The sequence below is a fragment of the Eurytemora carolleeae genome, unplaced genomic scaffold, assembly GCF_000591075.1.
Source record: "Eurytemora carolleeae unplaced genomic scaffold, Eaff_2.0 scaffold465, whole genome shotgun sequence".
In the NCBI taxonomy this organism is placed as follows: domain Eukaryota; kingdom Metazoa; phylum Arthropoda; class Copepoda; order Calanoida; family Temoridae; genus Eurytemora; species Eurytemora carolleeae.
In genome coordinates this window covers 152,491-176,662 of record NW_019396612.1, presented here as the reverse complement: position 1 = coordinate 176,662, position 24,172 = coordinate 152,491, and the positions used below count along the sequence as shown (strand labels likewise).

The 24,172-nt window shown below is 31.7% G+C and overlaps 1 protein-coding gene and 1 long non-coding RNA gene across 3 annotated transcripts; both read right to left on the bottom strand.

Moving 5' to 3' along the window:
* Positions 1 to 362: 362 nt before the first annotated feature.
* On the bottom strand, positions 363 to 11,580 carry LOC111706278 (phospholipase B1, membrane-associated). 2 transcript variants are annotated; one of them, XM_023479113.1, is made up of 17 exons: positions 11,554 to 11,580; positions 10,832 to 10,897; positions 9,981 to 10,518; positions 9,696 to 9,759; positions 9,333 to 9,388; positions 8,864 to 8,941; positions 7,497 to 7,580; positions 6,927 to 7,009; positions 6,515 to 6,601; positions 6,022 to 6,060; positions 4,703 to 4,826; positions 3,857 to 3,954; positions 3,276 to 3,325; positions 2,743 to 2,834; positions 2,222 to 2,263; positions 1,349 to 1,408; positions 363 to 563 (listed from the first exon to the last, which is right to left on the bottom strand). In XM_023479113.1, the coding sequence occupies exons 2-17, from the start codon at positions 10,883 to 10,885 to the stop codon at positions 460 to 462; spliced, it is 1,653 nt and encodes a 550-aa protein (XP_023334881.1). In that variant the 5' UTR covers positions 10,886 to 10,897; positions 11,554 to 11,580; the 3' UTR covers positions 363 to 459. The 2 variants fall into 2 exon arrangements, with proteins under 2 accessions (XP_023334881.1, XP_023334880.1); XM_023479112.1 differs by lacking the exon at positions 11,554 to 11,580 and adding an exon at positions 11,325 to 11,373.
* A 6,016-nt stretch (positions 11,581 to 17,596) lies between these two features.
* Positions 17,597 to 19,447, bottom strand: LOC111706287 (uncharacterized). The gene is made up of 5 exons (XR_002766198.1): positions 19,366 to 19,447; positions 19,240 to 19,321; positions 18,346 to 18,380; positions 18,020 to 18,115; positions 17,597 to 17,659 (listed from the first exon to the last, which is right to left on the bottom strand). It is a non-coding gene; the product is annotated as an uncharacterized LOC111706287 (long non-coding RNA).
* Between the last annotated feature and the right edge of the window lie 4,725 nt (positions 19,448 to 24,172).

Here is a 24,172-nt window from a genome sequence, read left to right as displayed (position 1 = left end):
TCAAACAGAGAGCCTAATTTCTATTTATATTTAAGCTTATACGCAATATTTTTAGCATTTTTACAAGCTTTCCTCGAATTACAAGTTGAAAAAAGTTCATTAACAAATTCTCCTCGTTTCCATGTTTATGCATCCATGCTAAATACGAATTGGAAAAAAATTGCCATTTTATTAAATTTTGCTTCGTTATTTTTGACCAGCATTCTGAATATACTAAAACACCGATTAAGGGCTATTTTAAAAGTGAAATGTTTTACGTATGTACTAGCTCAACCTTAAATAATAGCTTAAATGTTTTTTAATGCTGAAGCGGTTTTAAATTAAAGGGAAACAAGCGTACGAATCAGTTAAAAAAAATACGATTAAAGAGATCTATTTATTAACAATTCATCTAAAAGACATCAGCTAAAATTCCACTATAAAATATACATAAAATATCGCTAAATAAAACAAATTTCACTAATTACGATGATTATTAAGCAAAGGTCCGTTAGGACAGACCAAGCGTAGATTTTCAGAGTTCTTTCCACTAATTATATTAGCACCATCCAGATTTCCGACATCTAAACATTTATAGAATATTAACTATGTCGTCTTCCTCAAGGATTAAATCTAGCAACAAGACGAGATAAATTTAAATTCTGCAAGGGATATCAATGCCCGATTAACAACGGTACCCTTGAAAATGTGCAAGATTACGTCGTTTTTTAATTATCGTATAACTTTGACAATTTCTCCATTGCTTCTTACAAGACAATTATCCGCAAGTCACTTTTACATATGAACGAAAATGAATTAAAAACAAACATGCATATCTAATTCATACACAAATTTAAAAGGAAAATCGAGCGTTACCATCTCTGCATGAAAGTAACTTGAAACTACACAAAACTCCCTTCGTAGATTTAGACTAGCATAAGATTAATAAACAAATCGCATGAAATAAAAACATGTTTTGATTTAAGTTAGAACGTACAGCAAACGTACTCTCATTTGATCTTAAATAAGCTGAGAATACGACATATATATATCTGGGATTCACTGTAGAAAAAGAATACAAATCAAAAAGAAATTTTTAACGTTTACACGCTTAGATGGATAAAGTTTGAGTCTACAGACAAAATATTTAGGTTTCTACAAGCAACGTCAACGGGCTCCGGAAGAAAACTAATTATCTGATCCGACATTAGCGGCTAAAAAATAAAATCTAAAAGCGCCTTAAAAAAAATATTCGCAAAACTTATTAAACATACCTCGTATATGTATATTAATTTAACAAAATGATATCCAAATTACAAAACAAAAATTTTCAAATTTTAGAAAAATGTTAAAAAAAACTAAGACCTACCAACTTGTCTATTGTAAGCATTGTAAGATCTCCATACAGAATTCCAGAGCAAGGCAGCAGCTGATAAAGTATGCCATGAGTTAAATTAATTTGCGACATTTAATTGTACTAACGCCATTTTCTTACAGTGAATTTTGTTTGTATAAATGCCTTATCAACGACATTTAGTGTTATTAAAGCCATTATTTGTACTTTTTGTATTATTTTCAGAAAAGGCTTATTAAAATGTCGTCTTATGTTTAAAATTCAATATTGCTCAAAAAATCAAATTTATTCAAAACTCCAGGAGAAAAGAATGCTTTAAAATTAAGGCATCTGAAAAATCAGTAGTTATAGATTAAAAATACTTTAAGAAAACAATGTATAGGAAGAGGACATTCCAGAAAAACATAAGCGTATTTGATGTTGTTACAAGGCAAATAGATTTCCTAGACGCTAGTTTAGTAAGATGGGTGTTGAAAATGCACAAATGAGTGTCCCATCGGACTATTTAAAGTTGTAACTAAAAGTAGTCTTCCAGTTTAAGAGTTGTCTGGTCATGACTGTAGAAAACTTCCTGTTTCAGAGTTCTCTGGTCATGACTGTAGAAAACTTCCTGTTTCAGAGTTGGTCTGGTCAAGACTGTAGAAAACGGTCTGTTTCAGAGTTGTCTGGTCAGGACTGTAGAAAACTTCCTGTTTCAGAGTTGGTCTGGTCAAGACTGTAGTAAACGGTCTGTTTCAGAGTTGTCTGGTCAGGACTGTAAAAACGGTCCGTTTCAGAGTTGTCTGGACAGGACTGTAGAAAGCTTCCTGTTTCAGAGTTGGTCTGGTCATGACTGTAGAAAACTGTCTGTTTCAGAGTTGTCTGGTCATGACTGTAGAAAACGATTACCTGTTGCAGTCAAGTCTTCACCCCAGTTGAAACAATTCGGTGCTAAAACAAATAAATATTTAACATTTATTTTTGTAATAATATCAGAAATTTGAAACTTAAAACGAACAAAGTACGTTTTTTGGAAAATAAAACTATCGTTAAAATACAATTTTTTCCTTACACGCTTAGATTTAGTTGATCAAAGGCTCAAATATGGTTGGTTCTACTTAAAATAGTATTAAATTTTTCAAGATTTAAGCCGGCGCTAAATTGAAACCGGTTTTTGGCAGATTTAAGCCGCGGCTCAAATTCATTAAATTCGGACACCGGTTTTGTTCCGGTTTATTGTTCCATTTTCCATGTTTTTTTAGATTTACTGCCTACACAACTGTCAACAACAAATGATTAAGTTTGAAACGAACAAATCAAATCATATGAATGTAGGTTTGAGTTTCAATAATTATCAACTACACGGTAAGCTATCTTGAAGCTAAATTTTGTTTAAGAAACCTAGAAACAAAATAAATGATGCCACTTACCCAGTAGATCTGTATCAGCAAACATATTAATTGCATCCTTCCATGGATCTACCAAGATTATAGATGCATCCTGTCTATGCAGTAGCTTAGTTCTAAACATAAACAACAGCATGCTTCCATAGATCTACTAGTAGTATAGATGCATCCTGTCTATGCAGTAGTTTTGTTCTAAATATAAAAAGCATGCTTCCAGAGATCTATTGGTAGTATAGATGCATCCTATATATATATTAACTTAGTTCTAAATATAAACATATTAACAGCATGCTTCCAGAGATCTACTAGTATAGATGCATCCTGTCTAAGTATTAACTTTTATTAGAGTTTTGAGCAACTCACTATTATTATTATTATTATTATTATTATTATTATTTGATTCCCCGGAACGCAAATAATTTCTTCTCTCATTTTTCTCCAAAAGAACAGACGAGAAAAAAATGGTTCTACGAATTTTGTATTTTTTTTAACTTGAAGATAAGAGACCTTTAATTCCACACAGTTATGCGCAGCGGAATTCCGGTTGGAAACACTACCTGTAACTGTTGACAGCCTGCTCCACCTTTTCCGCATACATCTGAACATTCTAAAAAAACATTTCTAAAAATTTGAGTATTAAATCTATAAAAGGAATGAAAGAATGCGACTTCAGAGCTCAGAGACGATCTCTTACACAGCTTATTTAGTCTTTTATCTTATATTCCTTAAACCGATTGTTTTTTAGCAAAACAAAATAAAATTTATGATTATGGTTCAACCTTCAAATCAAAAGTTGCAGGGATGGCCTAAGACTCCAGTAGTGGATCGGAGTTTCAAGTCCTGGTTTATCAGCCCGGACTTCTGTTAGTTTAAAATTTCCCTGTTTCTACTTTGAAATTGGGAATACCTATCATTCAATAGTGAACACTGATAAGTTTTCAGATAGAATGAGGAGTTTCAGTTTTGCAAGTAATATGTAGTTTTTGTAAACACGTTTTGACATTTTAAATAAAAATTGAAAATGTGAGCTTTCACATCTGATTATGAATCGAACTTTCCGAGTTTAAGTTTTGCAAAAAATATGTCATTTTCACAAAGAAGTCCAGACATTTTGAAGTAGAGATATTGGAAACATTACCTCTGGGAAGTCTGTCTCTCTAACACAAGGACAAGCAAACCCTAAATCTACCATGTCACATTCTCTAAACCCAGTTGCTGACGATATCTTGCCCAAATCTAAAAATTAAAAAAATATAAATTGTGAAGCTCCCAAACAGAAATATAGGTCTGGTTGTTGGTATTCAACTGTTCTCAATATTAAGATTTATTTCAAGTGACCCTCCATGCATTGATGGAGATATCCGATTTTCAACGGTACCCTTAACCTTTGTCTGGGAAATAATGAAGATATTAACCTTTTTCGAGGTTATAAAGCTGTTAAAATCTGATAAATCCCTACAGTAATAATAATAGTTTTCAAAAATTATTAACAGACGTTTAATTCATCAGCTTTAACCGTTGAAAACAGTGTATTGCCAACTGTAATTGCAGTAAATACCCTACTCCACTAAATAGCTTTAAATCCGTACCAATCCAGGTACAACTCAATCCCTCTAGTTTATCCACGAGGCATAAGAACTATTCCGTTCAATAATACTTAAGTATCAATGTCAATCCGGACACAACTTAATCTGTATCAACACTCAATCCCTCTAACTCTTAAACGAAAGTTTCTCTTTCTTGAATTGATATAATTTCATTTTAAAGAGAACCCTGTAATCAACGGTAACCTTTAAGAAATCTCTCTTTCTTGAATTGATATAATTTCATTTTTAAAGAGAGTTCATGAATAACTTTTAGTAATAGAAAATAACATTTTTGCTAATGTAAGGTTTTAAGGGTATTGGTGTGAATCTAGTCAGCCACTAAAAAAATGCCGTTAATCGATTAATCGGAAAAAAGACGACATTACAAATTATATTACCTGGAAATTGAATAACGACGACAATCACATTTTCCAGAGATAACAGACGATCTATAGATTTCTTGAAATCAGTTTCAAATGCTTCAAGATCGATTTCAATGTCAGCTTCCGAAAGTGCACAAGCCTAATGAAAATAAGCTTGTGAAAAAAATTAAATATTCTAATTTAAAACTTTCAATGAGAAACTCTATTGTGTATGCTACCTAGGGTTTCCATTCGCAAAACTTTTGCGCAATTTTTGCGGAATGAAACGCAATATTTTTCTTTCTTTGCGCATCAATTTTGCGCGAAAAAACAACAATTTGCGCAATCATTCGCAAAAGTCATTTCGCGCAAAATTGCCCTATTCCGCTTTTGCGAAACTCAAGTTTGGCCCAATTCCGCAACAAGAGTTTTGCGCAAATCCGCAATTCCGCAATTTCGTAAAAATCAAACGGTTGGTGACGGTGTGTGTTTCTTAGAATTCAATTCTGGAAAAATCTTGTTTTGGAATGTCTTCCTATTGGTCACTTTTACATAATTGACCAATGACAATTAAGAAGAGTTCAAATCTCACAATTTTCTCGACAATTTTAGTTTTGGACATGCATATTTCCTAAAAGTGGATTCTTCAGGCATTGGTTACTTTCTTGCATTATTTTATATGAGATTAAAAAGATTTCAGAAATTTGATTTTAAAAAAATTTAAGAATACAATTCATACTTGATTAGGCAAAGCTTTTAAGGGTCACTTGAAATTATTTAAAAGGATTAAAATATTGCCAAGTTTCACACTCTCTATTTCTATTTTATTAATTTTGGTCCCTTAAATTAAACTTTTTTGAAACTGGAAGTAACTGCAATTGAGTGTAGTATAATCGTTATCATACTCGTATGTTAATATTTTTTTTTGTATATGGAATAAATCTTCAGTTGTTTAATTCTAAGCTTAATCAATTTTTGACAATGTGCCTAAAAAGTTACATTTTGCGTAAAACTTGCGGTTTTGCGCAAAGTGCGCAAAAAAATTGCGCAAAACTAAAATTTCGTTTCATGCGCAACTTTCGCAAAAAATATTTCCGGTTTTGCGCAAATTGCGCAAAATAAATAGCGCAAAATCGCGCAAAACTCATTGCGTTTCATGCGCAAAAATAGCGCAAAAGTTCGCAAAAATAAAATTTGCGCGAAAATAGCGCAAATTTTGCGCAAAAGATTTAGCCATTTCGTGGAAACCCTAATGCTACCGGATACAAAACGGTATGTTTGAATTAAAATGAAATTCTAAATATAAAAAAACACTACATAGTACATATGAACAAAAAGAATGAATGCAACCTTACCCTGCATATATAGTATTCCTTAGGCATGACAAACACAAGCTAAAACAATTAAATTTAGCGCAACTGGGATATTTATTTCTGATCTAAAATGCTTCCATTTTTATTAAGTAAAATGTGTATTTTTTTTCTAATTTCTTGAATACAGAACTAAAATTATAATAACATGAAGACTAACACTTCAATAAAGATCATAACTCGTAGATTTGATCAATTTAAAAATTTGACAAAAAAAAACAGTTTGAAGTTTAATAGTACAATTTATGTTCAATTAATTAGAAAGTTCAATTAATTTACAAAGTTCAATTATGAAAAGTTCAATTAAGCAAAGTTAAATGAAATATAGAAAATTCAATTAAATTTAAAAATTCAATTAAACAACAAAACTTGAATTAAATTCGATTCAATAGCAAAACTCAAATTAAAAAACCAAATTCAATTGATTTAACAAGTTCAATTAATTAACATTTTAATAATTTAAAAAAGTTCCTCCAACCTTCCAATGTTCTGGAGAAATTTGCGAGTCCATTTCCATCATATCCACAACCTGATCTGCCTCGGATACTAGGGTTCTCTCAGGGTCCTTTATAGTTAAAGGGACTGTTAACAGAATTGACCCTCATAAAGAGTAGCATTTGCACATACCACTTGTAAATGACATGCTTTCACAAAATAGTTTTTTTAGGATTGGATTTGATTAATTATGATTCAAAACCTTGCCTTAAAACGCCCCTTTTCAGTACAATATAACTAATAAGCTGAAGCGTTCATTGACATTCAACATAAATCTTTTAGGACAGCTTACGACAGTCTTAGCAAGTTTATTATAACAATTTTTTCAGTTGTAATCGGAAACATATATCCATCTAGTGAAAGTACCAACAGTTGCAAATAATAAAAGAACATACGTTTGGATCTAAAGTGAGAGGTGCTTCGTTAGAAGTGTCAGCAAAAGGTCCAAATGCAAACAGATAACCGGCATTTCTTTCATCTAAAATTATATCTATAATAATGCACTGCTTCATAATAACGTTAAAAATAATAAAATCTCTTAATATATAAGTAAAAATACTGACATATAATCATGCAAGATAGCAATATTACAATTCTTTTATTGATAAAAAATCATTTCTTTCATCTAAAATTATATCTATAATAATGCACTGCTTCATAATAACGTTAAAAATAATTAAATCTCTTAATATATAAGGAAAAACACTTATATATAATCATGCAAGATAACAATATTACAATTCTATTATTGATAAAAAATCTAAATGTTTTTAATTCTGCATGAAAACAACCGAACCCCCCCCCCAAAAAAAAAAAAATAGTTAGATATTCATAAGCGACAAAAATCATTTATCAGGGAAAGTTAATGATGAAAGATGGATATCTTAAGTGAATCTAAGGTTCCGACCAAACCAAATTAAAAAATGTGTTGAATTATTGAATTCCAAAATTGATAACAAATTTACCAAAATTAACTCCTCGCAAATTAGGATTCAAAGTTTCCAGAAGGTTGGCGAAGGTTAAGTGCTGCAGACAACTTTTAAGTCCACCTGGATAAATATTAAAATTAAAAATATTGATAATAAAATTTAAGAAGTGGGCAACATTAATTTTAAACTTGCTTTAAGTCAAAAATCAATCTAAAATTCAAATCATGTTTCCAAAGAATATAAACGACGTCTCCGCAAAAAAAAAAAAAAAAATCCTTATTACTAATCTAGAGCAAAGGAACTATCATAAATATCCATAAATCCTATGTTCATACAACCTAGATCTTAGGATCTATCCTGAGTATCCATCCTATGATGAAACTTTTCTACAGCAAAGGGTCTATCCTGAGTAACTATCCTATGAATTAGGGATGTTATCGTTTTCATTTTCTTGAAAAACGATAGTTTCTTTATGAAAACGACAACTAAAAGTCGAAAATCAATCGTTTTTTAAAAAGTTCGTTTTTTAAAAATGTTCATTTTTAAAACGATCGTTTTGAAAAACGATCATTATTAAAAACGATCGTTTTTCAAAACAATCGTTTTTATAAAAATCGTCGTTTTGTTAACGATTGTTAACGACGACCCTTTGTTAACGATAGTTAACGCAGACCCTTCGTTAACGATCGGTAAAGACGACCATTTGTTAACGATCGTTAACGACGACCCTTCGATAACGAAGAGAGGAAACCGACCTGATGGGCATCTGTACTTATCATTGAGTAGTTTAAGAAAATATCAAGAAGTTTTAGCTCCCCACAACTTTTTAACTTCATGTAAGACGACATTCAATAAAGTTGCATGCAATTATTTTTCAAAAAAGATAGTTTTTCCAAAAATGACAGTTTTTATTAAAGTTTGTCGGTTCGTTAACGACAACCCTTCGTTAACTATCGTTAAAAGTTTTCTAAAAGTTCAAAACGAGTGGGTCTTTTTTAAAAAAGATTGTTTTTTCCCAAAAACGAAACTATCGTTTTTGAAAACGATTGGAAAACGAAACAAAAAACATTTAACTACCCTACCTATGATGACACTATCCTATAGGATACAGAAAAGAATCTATCCTGAGTATCCATCTATCCTAAGTTAATAATAACCTAGAGGAAAGGATTTATCATCAGTATCATCTATCCTATGTCAATTCTAACCTAAAGCAAATGATCTATCCTGAGTATCCATCCTATGATGACACTATCCTACAGCAAAGGATCTATCTTGAGTATCCATCTATCCTATGTTAATACTAACCTAGAGCAAAGGATCTATCGTGAGTATCCATCCACCCTATAACCTAGAGCTAAGGATCTATCCTGAGTATCCATCTATCCTATGTTAATACTAACCTAGAGCAAATGATCTATCCTGAGTATCCATCCACCAACCAGAGCCTATTTCCGAATCTTCATCCAAAGCAGTCCCAGCTATTTCAAAATTTATCAGAGAACGAAAAAACAAACAAGAAGAAGTTAAACTATGTACTGATATCAGTGTGGATGAGTGAAAAATAAAAATTCTGATTAACTGGCCATAAATGCTCTTTTCGGGATTCATCAAATTACAGTTTTATTTTAATGTTGCAGCTTGCAAATTTTTCTTCTAAATGAGCGCCATATCTTTTAATGGTGAAAGCTATTTTTCTTCTAAATGAGCGCCATCTTTTAATGGTGAAAGCTAAGCATCAGACAGAATTAAAACCATTCCCATATGGGTACTTTATTGTTAAAATCATCTGAACAAAAAAACTACTTCAGTCTTTTCTTGTATTACCAAATAAGCCGTTGATTCCCAAACCATTTCAAATAAGAAATTTACCTAAAAATGATCCGCCAATCCCAGCAACTACATCTATATTTGCAGCATTCACATCTCTTAAATCAAGAACTTTATTAAGAGCTATGAGTATGTATGAGAGAAGTTACAGTATAAATAGGAATGGCTGGGGACCAGGTTGTCCCATCCATGCGGGTTACTAACATGTGAGGTCACTGACTGTCTCAGTCCAAAGTACAGTCAGCAAAATAAAATGGAAAGTACAGTGAAATTTAATGTGTGGACACCTATACTCAAACATCTAACAGCCACAGGCAATGAGAGTAAGGAGACATATAAAGTATGTCTTAAAACCCTTAAGTATGAGACGATTCGGCGACTAGTGAAAATGATGCGTACGAATACCTGACATTATAAATCTGTTCATATCCTTTAAAGGAGGCAGATGCAGGACAGTACAGACAGGATTCTAAATGATAAAAATCAAATATGAAAAACCTTCTAATGCATTTAGTTTTACTTCTGAGGATTATTTTACAGTGTCAAATAAAAAGCTCTTGGAAACCTCCAACAGCCAGCCATTTCAACAATTTACACTGGATATCAATGTGGCATACCGTCTTATGGGTTTTAAAGGTAACACTCTTTGTATAGGTATTAAGAGTATATTGAAGAACTGCAAGAATTTACCTGGAATCTTTGATGGATTCTTAGGAGGATATTTTGGAGAAGGAGGTGAAAAGGTCTGAGAAGGAGGGGGATAAGAAGAAACATGAGGGAAAGTGGCAGATGGTGGCGGGTATGAATGAGAAGAAGCTCCTTGTGGAGCAGATGCCCACGGGTTGTATCCACTATGTGCTGGAGGATGAGTAGGGCTCGACCACGGCGCAGACATCTGCGATCCTGAAGGCCATTGAGCCTGACTAGCAGGGGGAGCTGGAGACCATGCAGTGTGATGGGCTTGAGAGTTTCCTTTACTTGAATGTGGGGATGAATACTGACTATCAGGATTAGGTTCTGATGGATGTTCTGCAGGCTTCATCGCCTGGAATGAGTAAGGATTCCATGGTTGGCTCAACGCATACGGATTATAGGCTTGTGCTCCGTTTCCACTAGCTGAGGGGTATGGTGCATAGTCAGGAATGGGTCCACCTTGCCTTTCTGACATTGTCTGTGGAGGATAGGTGTAGCTCCTGGCTCCTCGGAAATCTCTCCTTTCTGCCGACTCCTAACCAATTTAATTCATTCATTATCTCTTAAATACTAAAAACTTTGCCATAAAAGTTTTTCCAAAATAAGCCAATTTTGCTCATGAAATAAAATAAAAAGTTTATGATCCTTGATTAGGAAGACACTTAAAATCGTTATGTACATTTTTAAATCATGTTTTAATAATAGTTGCTGCGTTGCAATTCCAAAATTCAGTTAATAGGCTACATTGAAGTTTAAAAAAATCTTAGCTTTATTGCAAACCAAAAGACTTCTTCAAAGGGAAAAAACTGGTAGAGGGGATGGGTTAAAAAATGTACTTAAAAGCTTACATTTGCTTTTTGTCCCTGTACAACCATGCAGAAACACAAAATCTTTCCCAACATCTTAGCTTGCACCTGAAAACAAAAGTAACCTTGAAGTGTAATGCGTACAGAAAAAAGAAGTAAAATAACTATTACAAGAAAAGTGGGAATAAACAGTTATGTTTAAGGACAAAAATTTGAGCTTCTTATGCATTAATTCCTAGATAAAATTCTATAGAAAAAAAAGTTTTTAATGAAAAAGAGTCTCTTCTAAATTCAGGAAAACAGGGGTCAATTTTCAAGGACTCATTTCTGGAGAAAAGGAATCATTCATCTTTCAGAAAAGTCCTTTCTGGAGAAAATAGGTCTATTTTGAATTGAGGAGTTAATTCCAAAAAAATGAATTGTTAATTCGAGAGAAAAGGAATTTGAAAACTGATTATTTTCAATTGGGGTTTCTGATATGCACAGTTAAAATGCAGGAAACGTGCAGAAATTATCAGAATTAATTACTTTTAACCTGGAAAACCGAAAATATCTTCCACATCATTAATCAGATAAAGGTTTCAAGGGTTCTATTGTGAATCTGGCATTGTTTTCTTTGCAATGAGGATAACTAAAATAACTCTATAAAACCCGTTAATTACAGTAATTAAGCCATCCAGATAAATTATATTGAATAACAAATAACAATCAACATCATTAACCATTAAACACGGTGAACCTGATAGATAATTACTTTCACCTACTTTGGTTCAACTGAGGTAAGAGAGAGATGGTGAAATGTACAGTATTTAATGTTTGTAAACAAATCTTTTGAAACTGGTTTGTGTACTAGCTGTAAAAACGTATTGCTTTAATGTACTTCACACAGGGGTGTTGAATTAATTTCTGATGTTTGTTGTTGTAGAATTTCAATGCAAAAAATGTATTTGGAAAGGTAAAGTTTTAATGATTCTCACATTAAAAGTGCCAACACTGGATATCAAGATAAAGCAATCAGGTTTTGTACCAGGAGGCGGATACATCATGTGTGTCTGTACCAAAAGAGTGTTCGTGTGTAATAAGGAACCCGTCTGCAAAGCTGTGCTACGGGCTTTCTCATGCCAGACCAGCGCCATTTCCATTCACTTTATTCTTGTTCCCTGTTTTATAAGTATGCAACACAATAACATCTCAATAAGAAATTGTTATTCTGCGATGCTGGAAAATCAAACCCTACAGTGAAACCCTTAATAACGAATACATCGAAAGAATTCATCAAATGTCGTATTCTTCACTTTCTGCTAATGGAATGTTGTAGATATTTAGTTTTTTTAATTAAATGATTATATGGAACTCTTTAAAACTGTTCCCGCATATTCATGGCTATTTATTTATTTTCGGAAATACTGAAATTTACGTAATAAAGTATAAAACTCATTGAAAAATTGTCAAGACAACATTTGATAAATTCTTTCGATGTATTCGTTATTAGGGGGTTCACTGTACATTCCTGTCTCGTCATATTGAATTACCTAAAATATTATGAAATGTTCATTGCATTGCAAATTCCGATCGTATTTTCTTGCAAAATGAACAGAATGTCCAAAACGTTTTCAATGAGTTCGATGTTTCTTTCAATAGAAAATTATTCATTTGGTGTACCATTCTAGCTGCTTATAAGCAATTGCAGGGGAAGAGAGTTTCAAATCGTGCCTATGTTCCAAACCTGACGCTAGTTTCAGGTTTGGACACAAATAATATGATTAACGTTTTAGTAACTCTTCCTGTGCTAATAGCAAATATCAATTAAAAAAACTTATTCTAACGTATAATAAAGCACAACGATAACTACAATTAACACTATTTACTTCTTTTCCAAAAACAAAATTGCGAATGATCATTCATTTTTAATAAAAACTCATACCATTTTAGAAACAATTCAAAATTTTCAATTTTCCCACATACCAAGAATTTGAATCTTGGTCGCATTTTGGAACATAAACCAACTTTGGAAACAATCCATAATTTGGAAATACTAGGCTTTTAGGGCGCTTCGCGCCCATCTTCTATTTAAATTGTGAACATGTTCCTTTTGTTTACATTTTAAAACAAAGAAGAAAAAAATTTTGCGGATTTAAAAAAAAAAATCGCGGTTTTTCAAGAATTTCAATTTTTTACAAAATTAAAAACCTTTAAGACTCATTTTTTAAAATTTTTATCATTCATAAGCCTTCCCCGTGGTCACGTGATGTCCCACAAAAAATTTGGGCCCGATCGGTTCAGCCGTTTTGACGTTTATTGGATACAGACAGACAGTTAGACAAGCCAAATTTATATATCATCAATTCAGAACAAAACGCTCTTTTCTGTAATTTACAGAATAGCTTTTATAAAAAATTTCCCGCATTTTTTGTTGAATTTAATTGTAAGAACAAAATGTAAATATTAGATTTTTTCAATTTTAAAAGTGAATTTATTTTGAAATATCTGAACAGAATGTATGATTTACATTTTTATCTTTAATTATTTTAAGTTTTTGACTTCTCGATCTAAATTGAAAAATATTTACAGTTAAAAAGATAAATTTTCACATTTGGCCCAAACCTAACACTCACGAGGTCCTGGCCAAATCACGGTTTGAAACTTTCTTCCCCTGAATTGGATGATTTATATATACATATTTTTTATCTTTCCGGCTTAAAAGTAGCACTTCAAATGAACCAATGTTTTCAATAAACTGACATTAGTTCTATTCTTTAAAATCCCTGAGAGTGGGGGAAGGCAGGCGGTCGTAAGCCACAACATTTTCCCTTCCGGCCATGCCACATATTACCTTTTTGTCTTCCGGCAGCCATGAGCCGTACAACCGTACGGTTTTCCATGTTACAGCATTTGAGTCTTCCGGCAGTTATTACGTTTGTAAATAATAAATTCAGTGCATTGAAATTGTAATTTTCAAAAATCCAGCGACGTCACGGAGCAAAAGTATATATATAGAACTTTATGTTAAAGTTTAAACTGAAATAATGACGATTCCTTAAAATGTAAACTGCTAAACTTATTTTCCCCAAAAATAAATTCAATCTTTCCTCTAAATGGCTTATTTTTGAAAACATTATGAACAATAAAAAGTATGCACCATAACATGTTCTTAAAGTTCAAAGAGCGCACATGAACGAAAATTTGCACTATTTAACGTGAAAATTGCAACATAGAACTTTATCTTATCTTGAAACAATGGGTATTATTAATGCGTTTTATCGTATCTACAGTGGGAATCTTTAATATGTTTTATCGTATCTTTAAACAGCTGTATTTTTAATGCGTTTTATCGTATCTTTAAACAGCTGTATTTTTAATGCGTTTTATCGTATTTTTAAACAGCTGTATTTTTAATGCGTTTTATCGTATTTTTAAACAGCTGTATTTTTAATATGTTTTATCGTATCTTTAAACAGCTGTATTTTTAATACGTTTCATCGTATCTTTAAACAGCTGTATTTTTAATGCGTTTTATCGTATCTTTAAACAGTTGTATTTTTAATATGTTTTATCGTATCTTTAAACAGCTGTATTTTTAGTATGTTTTATCGTATCTTTAAACAGCTGTATTTTTAATACGTTTTATCGTAACTTTAAACAGTGGGTATTTTTAATACGTTTTATCGTATCTTTAAACAGTTGTATTTTTGATATGTTTCATCGTATCTTTAAACAGTGGGTATTTTTAATATGTTTTTTCGTAAAAAAATGTTCAAAGGGTTATAAAAAATAGTCAAAAATACAGTATGTAGAATACTGTATTAAATATAATATACAATGAGTTTATATACTAAAATGGATTGTTCTAAAATCAGGCTGCAGTACACACAGTACTGCAGCCTGTAGTCTGCAGACCATGAACTCCACAAGATATTTAAAAAAAGTGAATAGTAATAACTGTGTGTCTTGTGGCGAACACTTTTTTGATAATTTCAAGACTTTTTATCATGTGTTCTTTAATATAATTCTGATATATTTTTTGATAATTTCAAGACTTTTTATCATGTGTTCTTTAATATAATTCTGATATATTTTTTGATAATTTCAAGACTTTTTATCATGTGTTCTTTAATATAATTCTGATATATTTTTTGATAATTTCAAGACTTTTTATCATGTGTTCTTTAATATAATTCTGATATATTTTTTTCGTCGATTTAAGGCTTAGAATAATGTTTTACTGAATTAATGAAATAATCAAAACTTTAAAAGTAACTAAAACATACAATTTAACTGTATTTCTTATTTTTTTATTTAAATGATATCAAATAAAATATTTACAAATACATATAAGAAAAGTATTAAGTGCATAATGAATAAAAATATTTATTTTTAACGTAAAAAATTGTTTTGTTTTTTGTCCAACTACACGTAACAATTTAAACATGACCAAGGTTGTAATGCATTACATCTTTGAACACGACAATCGAATATGTGTCATGCATGCACAGAGATCTAGACAGCTATGAATATTTATCATGTATGCACAGAGATCTAGACAGCTATGAATATTTATCATGTATGCACAGAGATCTAGATTGCTATGAATATGTATCATGTATGCACAGAGATCTAGACAGCTATGAATATTTATCATGTATGCACAGAGATCTAGACAGCTATGAATATGTATCATGTATGTACAGAGATCTAGAAAGCTATGAATATTTATCATGTATGCACAGAGATCTAGACAACTATGAATATTTATCATGTATGCACAGAGATCTAGACAGCTATGAATATTTATCATGTATGTACAGAGATCTAGACAGCTATGAATATTTAACATGTATGCACAGAGATCTAGACAGCTATGAATATTTATCATGTATGTACAGAGATCTAGACAGCTATGAATATGTATCATGTATGCACAGAGATCTAGACAGCTATGAATATTTATCATGTATGTACAGAGATCTAGACAGCTATGAATATGTATCATGTATGTACAGAGATCTAGACTATGAATATTTATAATGTAATTATAAAAGTGTTGCAATGCTTTTTCTTGCGATTTTACCTTACTAACTCACTACGTTTTTTGTCGCCCTACACAATAGACATGTTAATTGTTAGAACTTTAAAGCACTTGTTTTTAGCTCTATAGCTTTTATGAAGTAATTGGCAAAAGTCGAATCGGATTTTGGGCGAGAGTTTGCAACTTTTGAATCACTGCGTATGAATTGCTTCGGTTAGACCACCGCAATTGAATCTGTTAGAATATTTCAGTTTAAAGGGTCTGTTTATTAAGTTGAGTTGCGATCAAATTGTCTTGTTTTGTCACCAATCACCCCCTTCTAGTGAGGATAATGCGCGATTGTGCCGAGTTGGAATGCTTCTTGAATGTTTTCACAAAGAACTTGAAGAATCCACCATCCTTGGTCTCCTGACTCATTCAACAAACTGTGAAGTTGGATTTGTTCAATTTTTTCAATGTTAAAGGGACTGTAAGCGTATTTTTAAGTGACCCTGGCTCCATGCAAAGATAATAATGCCCGATTCACAACGGTATCACTGAAATCTAACTCTGATCAAAAATGTGGAAGAAACCGTTGTTTTTGACTCGAAACGTGTTTATTTATGAACAATTAAGGAAGGCACATGCCACTTTCACATAGAACCCGCCAATAAAAACATTAGTTTCTAATTCAGATAAATCTTTCATCGTTGTAAATCAGACAATGCCATATCTATCTTTGCATAGAAGGTCACTTGAAATTACTCTTAAAGTTCCTTTAAATGAAGAAAATAACATACAGAGTGTCCCACGAAACATGGCACTTGGTGAATAGTTTTGAATGTCTTCTTCCATATACTATATTAGATATTTAAGACTTTTTGCAGTTTATTTCTTTAAAAAATGTTTAACTCATATATATTTCATGTGAAATCAATATTACTATAATATTACTGTCATATAATAAATGTTATTAGTCTCTTTAGTATCAAGTAACTTATGAATATATGGAAGAAGACATTTTATACTATTCACCAACTGTCATTTTTCGTGGGACACCCTGTTTCTCTAACATAAATACGTAGAGAACATACAATAAAATATAGATTTTTTAAAAACATGTTTTTCTCTGCTAGTATTGTTTGAGAGATAAAGTTGTAAGTGTAAGGTAATTGGACTGTATATGTACCTTTAGTCTAGGAAGCCAAATGTTTTGAATTTACGGTTCTAAGTTTGCCTCCCCCTAGTAGGACCTAGGGAGGGTCCCCACCCTAGATTTATTTCTTTATAGGCCCTAAATAATTTGCGACATTTATTCGTTAACATCAGCTTTAAAGTAGAATTATGAAGTTTATTATCACAAAATATCCCTAGCCTTGGTATCCAACATGTTGTCTTCCTTTTTGTGCTTTCGATGTTATCAGTGATACGAAGAATATCGTTCAAAATTAAAAAAATTAAAATCTGATTGAAATTCTTCATATCTCAGGTAATATTGACACCACAAAAAAGGCAGACCACATTTTGGAAATGCAATGAATTTTTTTGCTGTTGTTTAAAGAATCATACATGTTTAAGTAGGCTGACGGCTAAATATAACAAATAGATTAAAAGATCAAAGAAAACTTTTAAGTCGTCTTGCTCCTGTCATGTTTTGTGAGACACCCTGTATAGTGTATATTGCTCTCATTTAAACATGTAGCAGAGGATATCAAGTTTGATTTAATGTATCCAATTTTGACTTGAATAACAATAATTGATTTTACTCTATCCCTAGGGACAACAATTTTACAATTTCCATTCCTAATGATATCTTCAGCCTCGGAAGAGTTTTCTTTCTCTCTCTTTTGCACCAATTTAATACACTAAAATTAAAGTGGTTACCTAATTATTGTGGACAGAATGTCGTATTCTTTATTTTTATTAAATACTGAATTTGTAAAATTTCTATAACTGGTGCAAGAAAATCTTCCTAACAAATTTGTTCAAAATTCATTTTTTTTATGAAGCAGCTAATTATTATTTGTTTGTAAAACTGCTAATTTGTGTGTAAGACAGCTGATTTTTTTTTATAAAATAGCTAATTTGTATTTAATAAAAAGTTGATTTTTGTATAAAACAGTCAATTATTTGATGAAACAGCTTATTTAAGTGTAAAAAAGCTGATTTAAGTGTAAAACAACTAAGTTTTGTAAAAAAACAGCTGATTTTTGTGTACGCACTACCTGGTCCAGATTATCTATATATCTGCCCGGCAACCATCTAGTGCTCAAGAGAAAACCAAATCCTGCAACTCGTCTGTACTCAGCAGCCAAATTCTCCTTAAAAAGAAAACTCAAAAATAGTTTAAAATTACCCAATACGAATATTTGTTTAGAAAAGATTTCAAATTATTGAGAAATTTGACAAGTTTTATTTTTCTAGATGGAAATGGAAAATGTCCAATTTTGCCTGTTTTTAATGATTTGTTCCACAAGTTTTTTTTTTTTACAAAATTAACAAAAACTTTTTAAAAAAATTGAAGAAATAAAAATGTGCATTTATACTTTACCTGAGTAAACTCCGAGGAAATTTGATATCCAAGATCTAAATGAGACAATACATTATTTGATATCCAAGATCTAATGAGACAATACAATATTTGATATCCAAGATCTCAATGAGACAATACATTATTTGAAATCAAAATTCTAAATGAGACAATACATTATTTAATATCCAAATCTAATGAGACAATACATTATTTGATATCCAAGATCTAATGAGACAATACATTATTTGATATCCAAGATCTAATGAGTCAATACATTTTTTGATATACAAGATCTAATGAGACAATACATTATTTAATATCCAAATCTAATGAGACAATACATTATTTGATATCCAAGATCTAATGAGACAATACATTATTTAGTTTTGTCAACAATAAGACTAGTAAATGGAAAACAAGGTAGAGAATACGTTCTCTTACAGAGATGTTGTTGAAAGGTTAATGTTTATCTAATATTATGTAACTATATTTTGAACAAATACTTTATCAATCTGATTTAGAAATAACGCATAAAAGTGGAATTAAAAACTGTTTTTGTTGTTGAAGTCAATTGTGTTTCCTTAAAGGATTTATTTTTAAAAATGTTTCTGTTTTAAATCTAAGAATAATGTGACTTGAAAATTTTCAGAGATTTCCGTCAAATATTAGAAACAAAGATTAATCAAAATAACAGATATGACACTAGATGTCGTCCTTTCAAGATTTGGAGGAAACCCGTTCACAATAACCCTGAGGCAAAAGCCCAGAGGAGTTTCGCGAAGTCGGAGTAGAATTACAAGACAGAGAGTGTGTTCTACGCCGACTGCGCGAAACTCCTCTTTGCTTCTTATAAAAATCAAGTAAAGACGACTTTCATTCCGTTCTATACTTGTTCTAATATGATTTCATTACCTTGTAATGTTTTTTTCAGACTTTCCAAATAAACTGTTAGAAATGTTTCCAAATGTTCCAGGCGCTCAGCAGCTGTTGATACCTATTTAGGCAATTTTGAAGTTAATTGGTTATTACAATATATACTTGAGAAAGTTATTGTATAATATCTACAGCAGGAGAGGAATATCTTGCTACTTGAAGATCAAACAGTTTAATCTCTCTGCACATACAACCGGATTAGATTTAATATTTTAATCCCATTGAACCGGATTAGATTTAATATTTTAATCCCATTGAACCGGATTATATTAAACTAAAGTTCAAGTCAAAATTTCCAGAACAACATTTTTTCAACCATGATCGATTGTGAACATAAGTCAGTAAGTTTTTTTTTGATTTTTTAGACAAAAAAGAATTTGCTTTAAAACTTTTGGGTCACTGCCCACTGGATAGTGGATAAGATATTTTATCAATTTAATATTGTCCTTCCCGCATATTTGTGTGAAATGCCATATTCCACATGTGGAAATCTCCATGGGTCAGCACAGCCAGAGGTTCCACTGGTAGCATCGCCAGCTCAGTTATCTCGGCACAGTTTCTAAAATTATGTTCGTACTATCAAACTACCGATTCGAAATTTGGACCACTAGGCTTTCAGGGCGCTTCTTGCCCATCTTCTATTTCATTTGTAAACATTTTCTTTTTGTATACATTGTGAAGCAAACTAAAAAATTCGCAGATTTTATAAAAAAGAAGTTTTCGATTTTTTTAAATTTACAAAAATTAAATTTTGTTAGAGGCAAAATTTTGAAAACTTGATCATCCATATATCTCCTGTGGGGTCATGTAATGTCCCACACAAAATTTGGGCCCGATCGGTTCAGTCGTTTATTGGATAAAACAGACAAACAAAGTATATATATATATATTGTTCGAAACTTTTAATAGAAATTTAGGTATATCTCACAAACTTTTGGATAGAAAAAGACAAACAAACATACAGACAAGCAAAGTATATAAATAGATTTTGTTCGAAACTTTTAATAGAAATTTAGGTATATCTCACAAACTTTTGGATAGAAAAAGACAAACAAACATACAGACAAGCAAAGTATATAAATAGATTTTGTTCGAAACTTTTAATAGAAATTTAGGTATATCTAACAAATTCATAAAGCCCTAACATTTTGTTTGCAGTTTTAAATGTTTTTGGTAAATGGAATACTACTAAAAAAAATAGGGTTTTTGTATAAAAAAGGGACTGTAAGCGTAGTTTAAATGACTCTCCTTGCCATGATGGCTATACCTGATTCACAACAGTACCCTAACTAGCTTTGTCTGATCCATAAATAATCAATAAACCATAACTCCGTAGAAATCAAGTATCAATTAGATATCAATATTTAATACTGATTTTTTTCTATTGTAGTGTCTCTGTAAAAGCGCCTTACGCATTTCTACTGCAGGAAAACACGTAGGAATTATGAGAATTAAACATGTTTAAACCTAGAAAAACGGATAAAAGTTACAAGGATACCGTTGCATGGGGGGTCAATTGAAATTACGCTAACAGTCCCCTTACTTCAGTGTAAGCATGATACTGATACCTGAGGCCGAAATTAAAGAATTTAAGTCGCGGCTTAAATCCGCCAAAACCCGGTTTAAATTGAGCGCCGGCTTAAATCTTGGAAGATTTGATACAATTTTAAGTGAATCCAACCATAATTATTATAAATTTAAACCGCGGCTCAATTTCTTTAAATTCGGCCTCTGGTGCAATATTTTCAACCATTTCACTGACCTTGAATATTTCCGCACTGCGTCCATCTTATCAGCTGACAAGCTGGTTTTAAAACCGGTTTTTGCCAAAACAGGGTTTCCTTTAGCGTTCTCTTCAAGAACACTTGTGATGAGAAGAAGTAAACCATCTAACCATTCTCTTAACAGGAACATGTAAACTTATAAGCAGTCAGGGGCGTACACAGGAATTTGTCCAGGGGGGGATCAGCACCCGTAGGGCCATGAAAACCCCCTAGAAATGCTAGATTTATTTTTTTTTCATGGGGAGGGGACTGACGTCCTTTCAAGATTTGNGGGTTCCAAAGCTGTTCTTTTAACTCTGGATATTTCTCAGAAAACTTGAAACAGATGTATCATGTGAAACAAAAAAATTACTGAAGTATTGTTGGAAAAAACCTTAAATTAAAAATTAAATGACACGAGGCCGAATTTAAAGAATTTGAGACCTGGTTCAAATATGGTTGGTTCCACTAAAATGTATTCAATGTTTCAAGATTTAAGTCGGCGTTTAATTGAAACCGGTTGTTGGCGGATTCTAGACGCGGCTCAAATTCATTAAATTCGGACTCGGTCTAAATGAGAGCTAAATATGTCTTAATGAGAGCACAATATATAAAAAAAGTTCAATATATCGATCATTTTGATAGAATTGGATAAGCGCGGTTCACTTGTTCCTCCTACAGTGATGGTCAGTAAACAATGGAAATGGAAGACTACATTATAGAAATTGTGAATTTGATGTTGTTCCAAAGCAAATTTTCACTTATTAAATTACTAAAAGTGAAATGGGTCTGTTTACACTGCACAATTACTATGTTTTATGCTCATTAGACTTTTTAAAGTTATAACTTGATTTTGAAAGTCGACTTCCTATTCCAGAGTTTTATGTTTATTACTGTATATTGTATACTGGGGAAAAACAAATTTCCACAATGAAAAAATTTTTTACTTTACGAGATCAAATATATTAGCACTGGAGAATGCATCACAGTTTTACTGCCGAGTATACTGTTGGAAAAATTGATAAATATTAAATGCAATTAACAATTTATCAAAATTTTATAAATAACTAACATATCAATTTCATATGATAAACTATTCTCCCTTTATGCCAGAGAACTTCATAGCATATCCAACTGCATGGAATACCCCTAGCTTTGTCAACGCCAATTCAATCTAAGGAGACAAATGTTAATTATTCCTAACAGATCCTAAAGTTGGACCCATAAAACTGTAGAATTGGAAGACGACATTTAAGCAATCTTATGCTATTTAACGAATAATTTAACGAAAAGATTAAAAATAAAATAATTAAGTGAGATTATTATCAAGAAATTATATCACGTCTACCAGTTGGCTTTTTATTCCACAGTGTTATAGGTCACAATGTATAAACTGGGCCTGTCCAAAGATGTAATGCAAAGAAAGTTATTTCAGAAGTATACGCATCTTTTGTACTGCAATGTACTGTCTCTGGGCGGTAATGTAAACACAAAACGGATGTCAAAGCCTGACATTGGATCCATTTTTCACATAAAAAAATTAATGAAATATTCTGGTCTAGGAATCTATAGGAAACTATAATGTGAATTATCAAAATTATCAAATTTAATGACTTTAACCTCGGATACTAAACACTGATGCATCTATTTTTGTTTACAAATTCCTCCCAGAGAGAACTGTTTTCAATATGTACGCAGAGTATACACAACTGCAATTAACTTTCCTTGCATTAGACCCTTGGGCCTGTAGATGTTCGCCAGCTTAGTTTTTTTCTCTAGGATTTGAACAATATGCAGTAGGCATCTCAAAAACCTGATAATTGTTTAAACAATTTTAAATTATAAATTTCAAAAGTTGTTTTTTGATTCTGACGAAATTATCGAAGAAATAAAGATTTGAATGTATAAAATATGACCGAAACTGTCTAATAAACAAGATTTCAATGTATAAAATATGACCAAAACTGTCTAATAAACAAGATTTGAATGTATAAAATATGACCAAAACTGTCTAATAAACAAGATTTNTCAAAAGTTGTTTTTTGATTCTGACGAAATTATCGAAGAAATAAAGATTTGAATGTATAAAACATGACCGAAACTGTCTAATAAACAAGATTTCAATGTATACAATATGACCAAAACTGTCTAATAAACAAGATTTGAATGTATAAAATATGACCAAAACTGTCTAATGAACAAGTTTTGAATGTATAAAATATGACCAAAACTGTCTAATAAACAAGATTTGAATGCATAAAATATGACCAAAACTGTCTAATAAACAAGAGTCTTCAAATCACTGCTAATTTTGACAGCACACAAGAAAGTAGACCACATTTTGGAAATCCCGGCACCAGTGATTTTTCTGTGACCTGTGACAAAATGTGGTAGATTTATAAATAATCTCCTAGTTTTACCTGTGGTATAGTGAGGTAGAGCTACCAATTATCTACTAGTTTTATCTGTGGTACTGGTATAGTGTGGTAGATCTACCAAAATAATCTACTAGTTTGACCTGTGGTATAATGTGGTATATCTACCAGTTTGACCTGTGGTATTATGTGGTATATCTACCAATAATCTACTAGTTTGACCTGTGGTATAATGTGGAATATCTACCAATAATCTACAAGTTTGATCTGTGGTATAATGTGGTATATCTACCAATAACCTAATAAACTCAACTGTGGTATGATGTGGTAGATCTACCAATAATCTACTAGTTTGACCTGTGGTATAATGTGATAAATCTACCAAAAATCTACTAGTTTGACCTGTGGTATAGTGTGGAACTCTATCTTGTTGGTAACCCTGAAGTTGGTATTGTCGGTGAGGATATCCTCAAATACAAGGTATAGGTCCTCCTTCACATATCCACTACCATAGAACTAGAAATACAAGGTATAGGTCCTCCTTCACATATCCACTACCATAGAACTAGAAATACAAGGTATAGGTCCTCCTTCACATAACCTCTACCCACATAGATTCAACCTGCTTATAAAAGGTCTCATAAATATTAAGACAGGATCTACTTTGAAGTGTCGCAACGCCTTGGGCTTTGATTTTTCCGCTCTAACTCACTTATGCTTTCTATAGCCATCTCCATCTACATTTTAGCACTATTCTAGCAATTGTTGCTAGCT

Coding starts and splice junctions, on each gene's coding strand:
- LOC111706278 (XM_023479112.1), bottom strand. CDS start 11,354: ATGATGTGGAAGATATTTTCGGTTTTCCAG. Junction 7,581..8,863: donor GGATAGATCATTTGCTCTAG/GTTAGTATTAAC, acceptor ATATTTATCCAG/GTGGACTTAAAAGTTGTCTG. Junction 2,264..2,742: donor TGCTGATACAGATCTACTGG/GTAAGTGGCATC, acceptor TATTTGTTTTAG/CACCGAATTGTTTCAACTGG.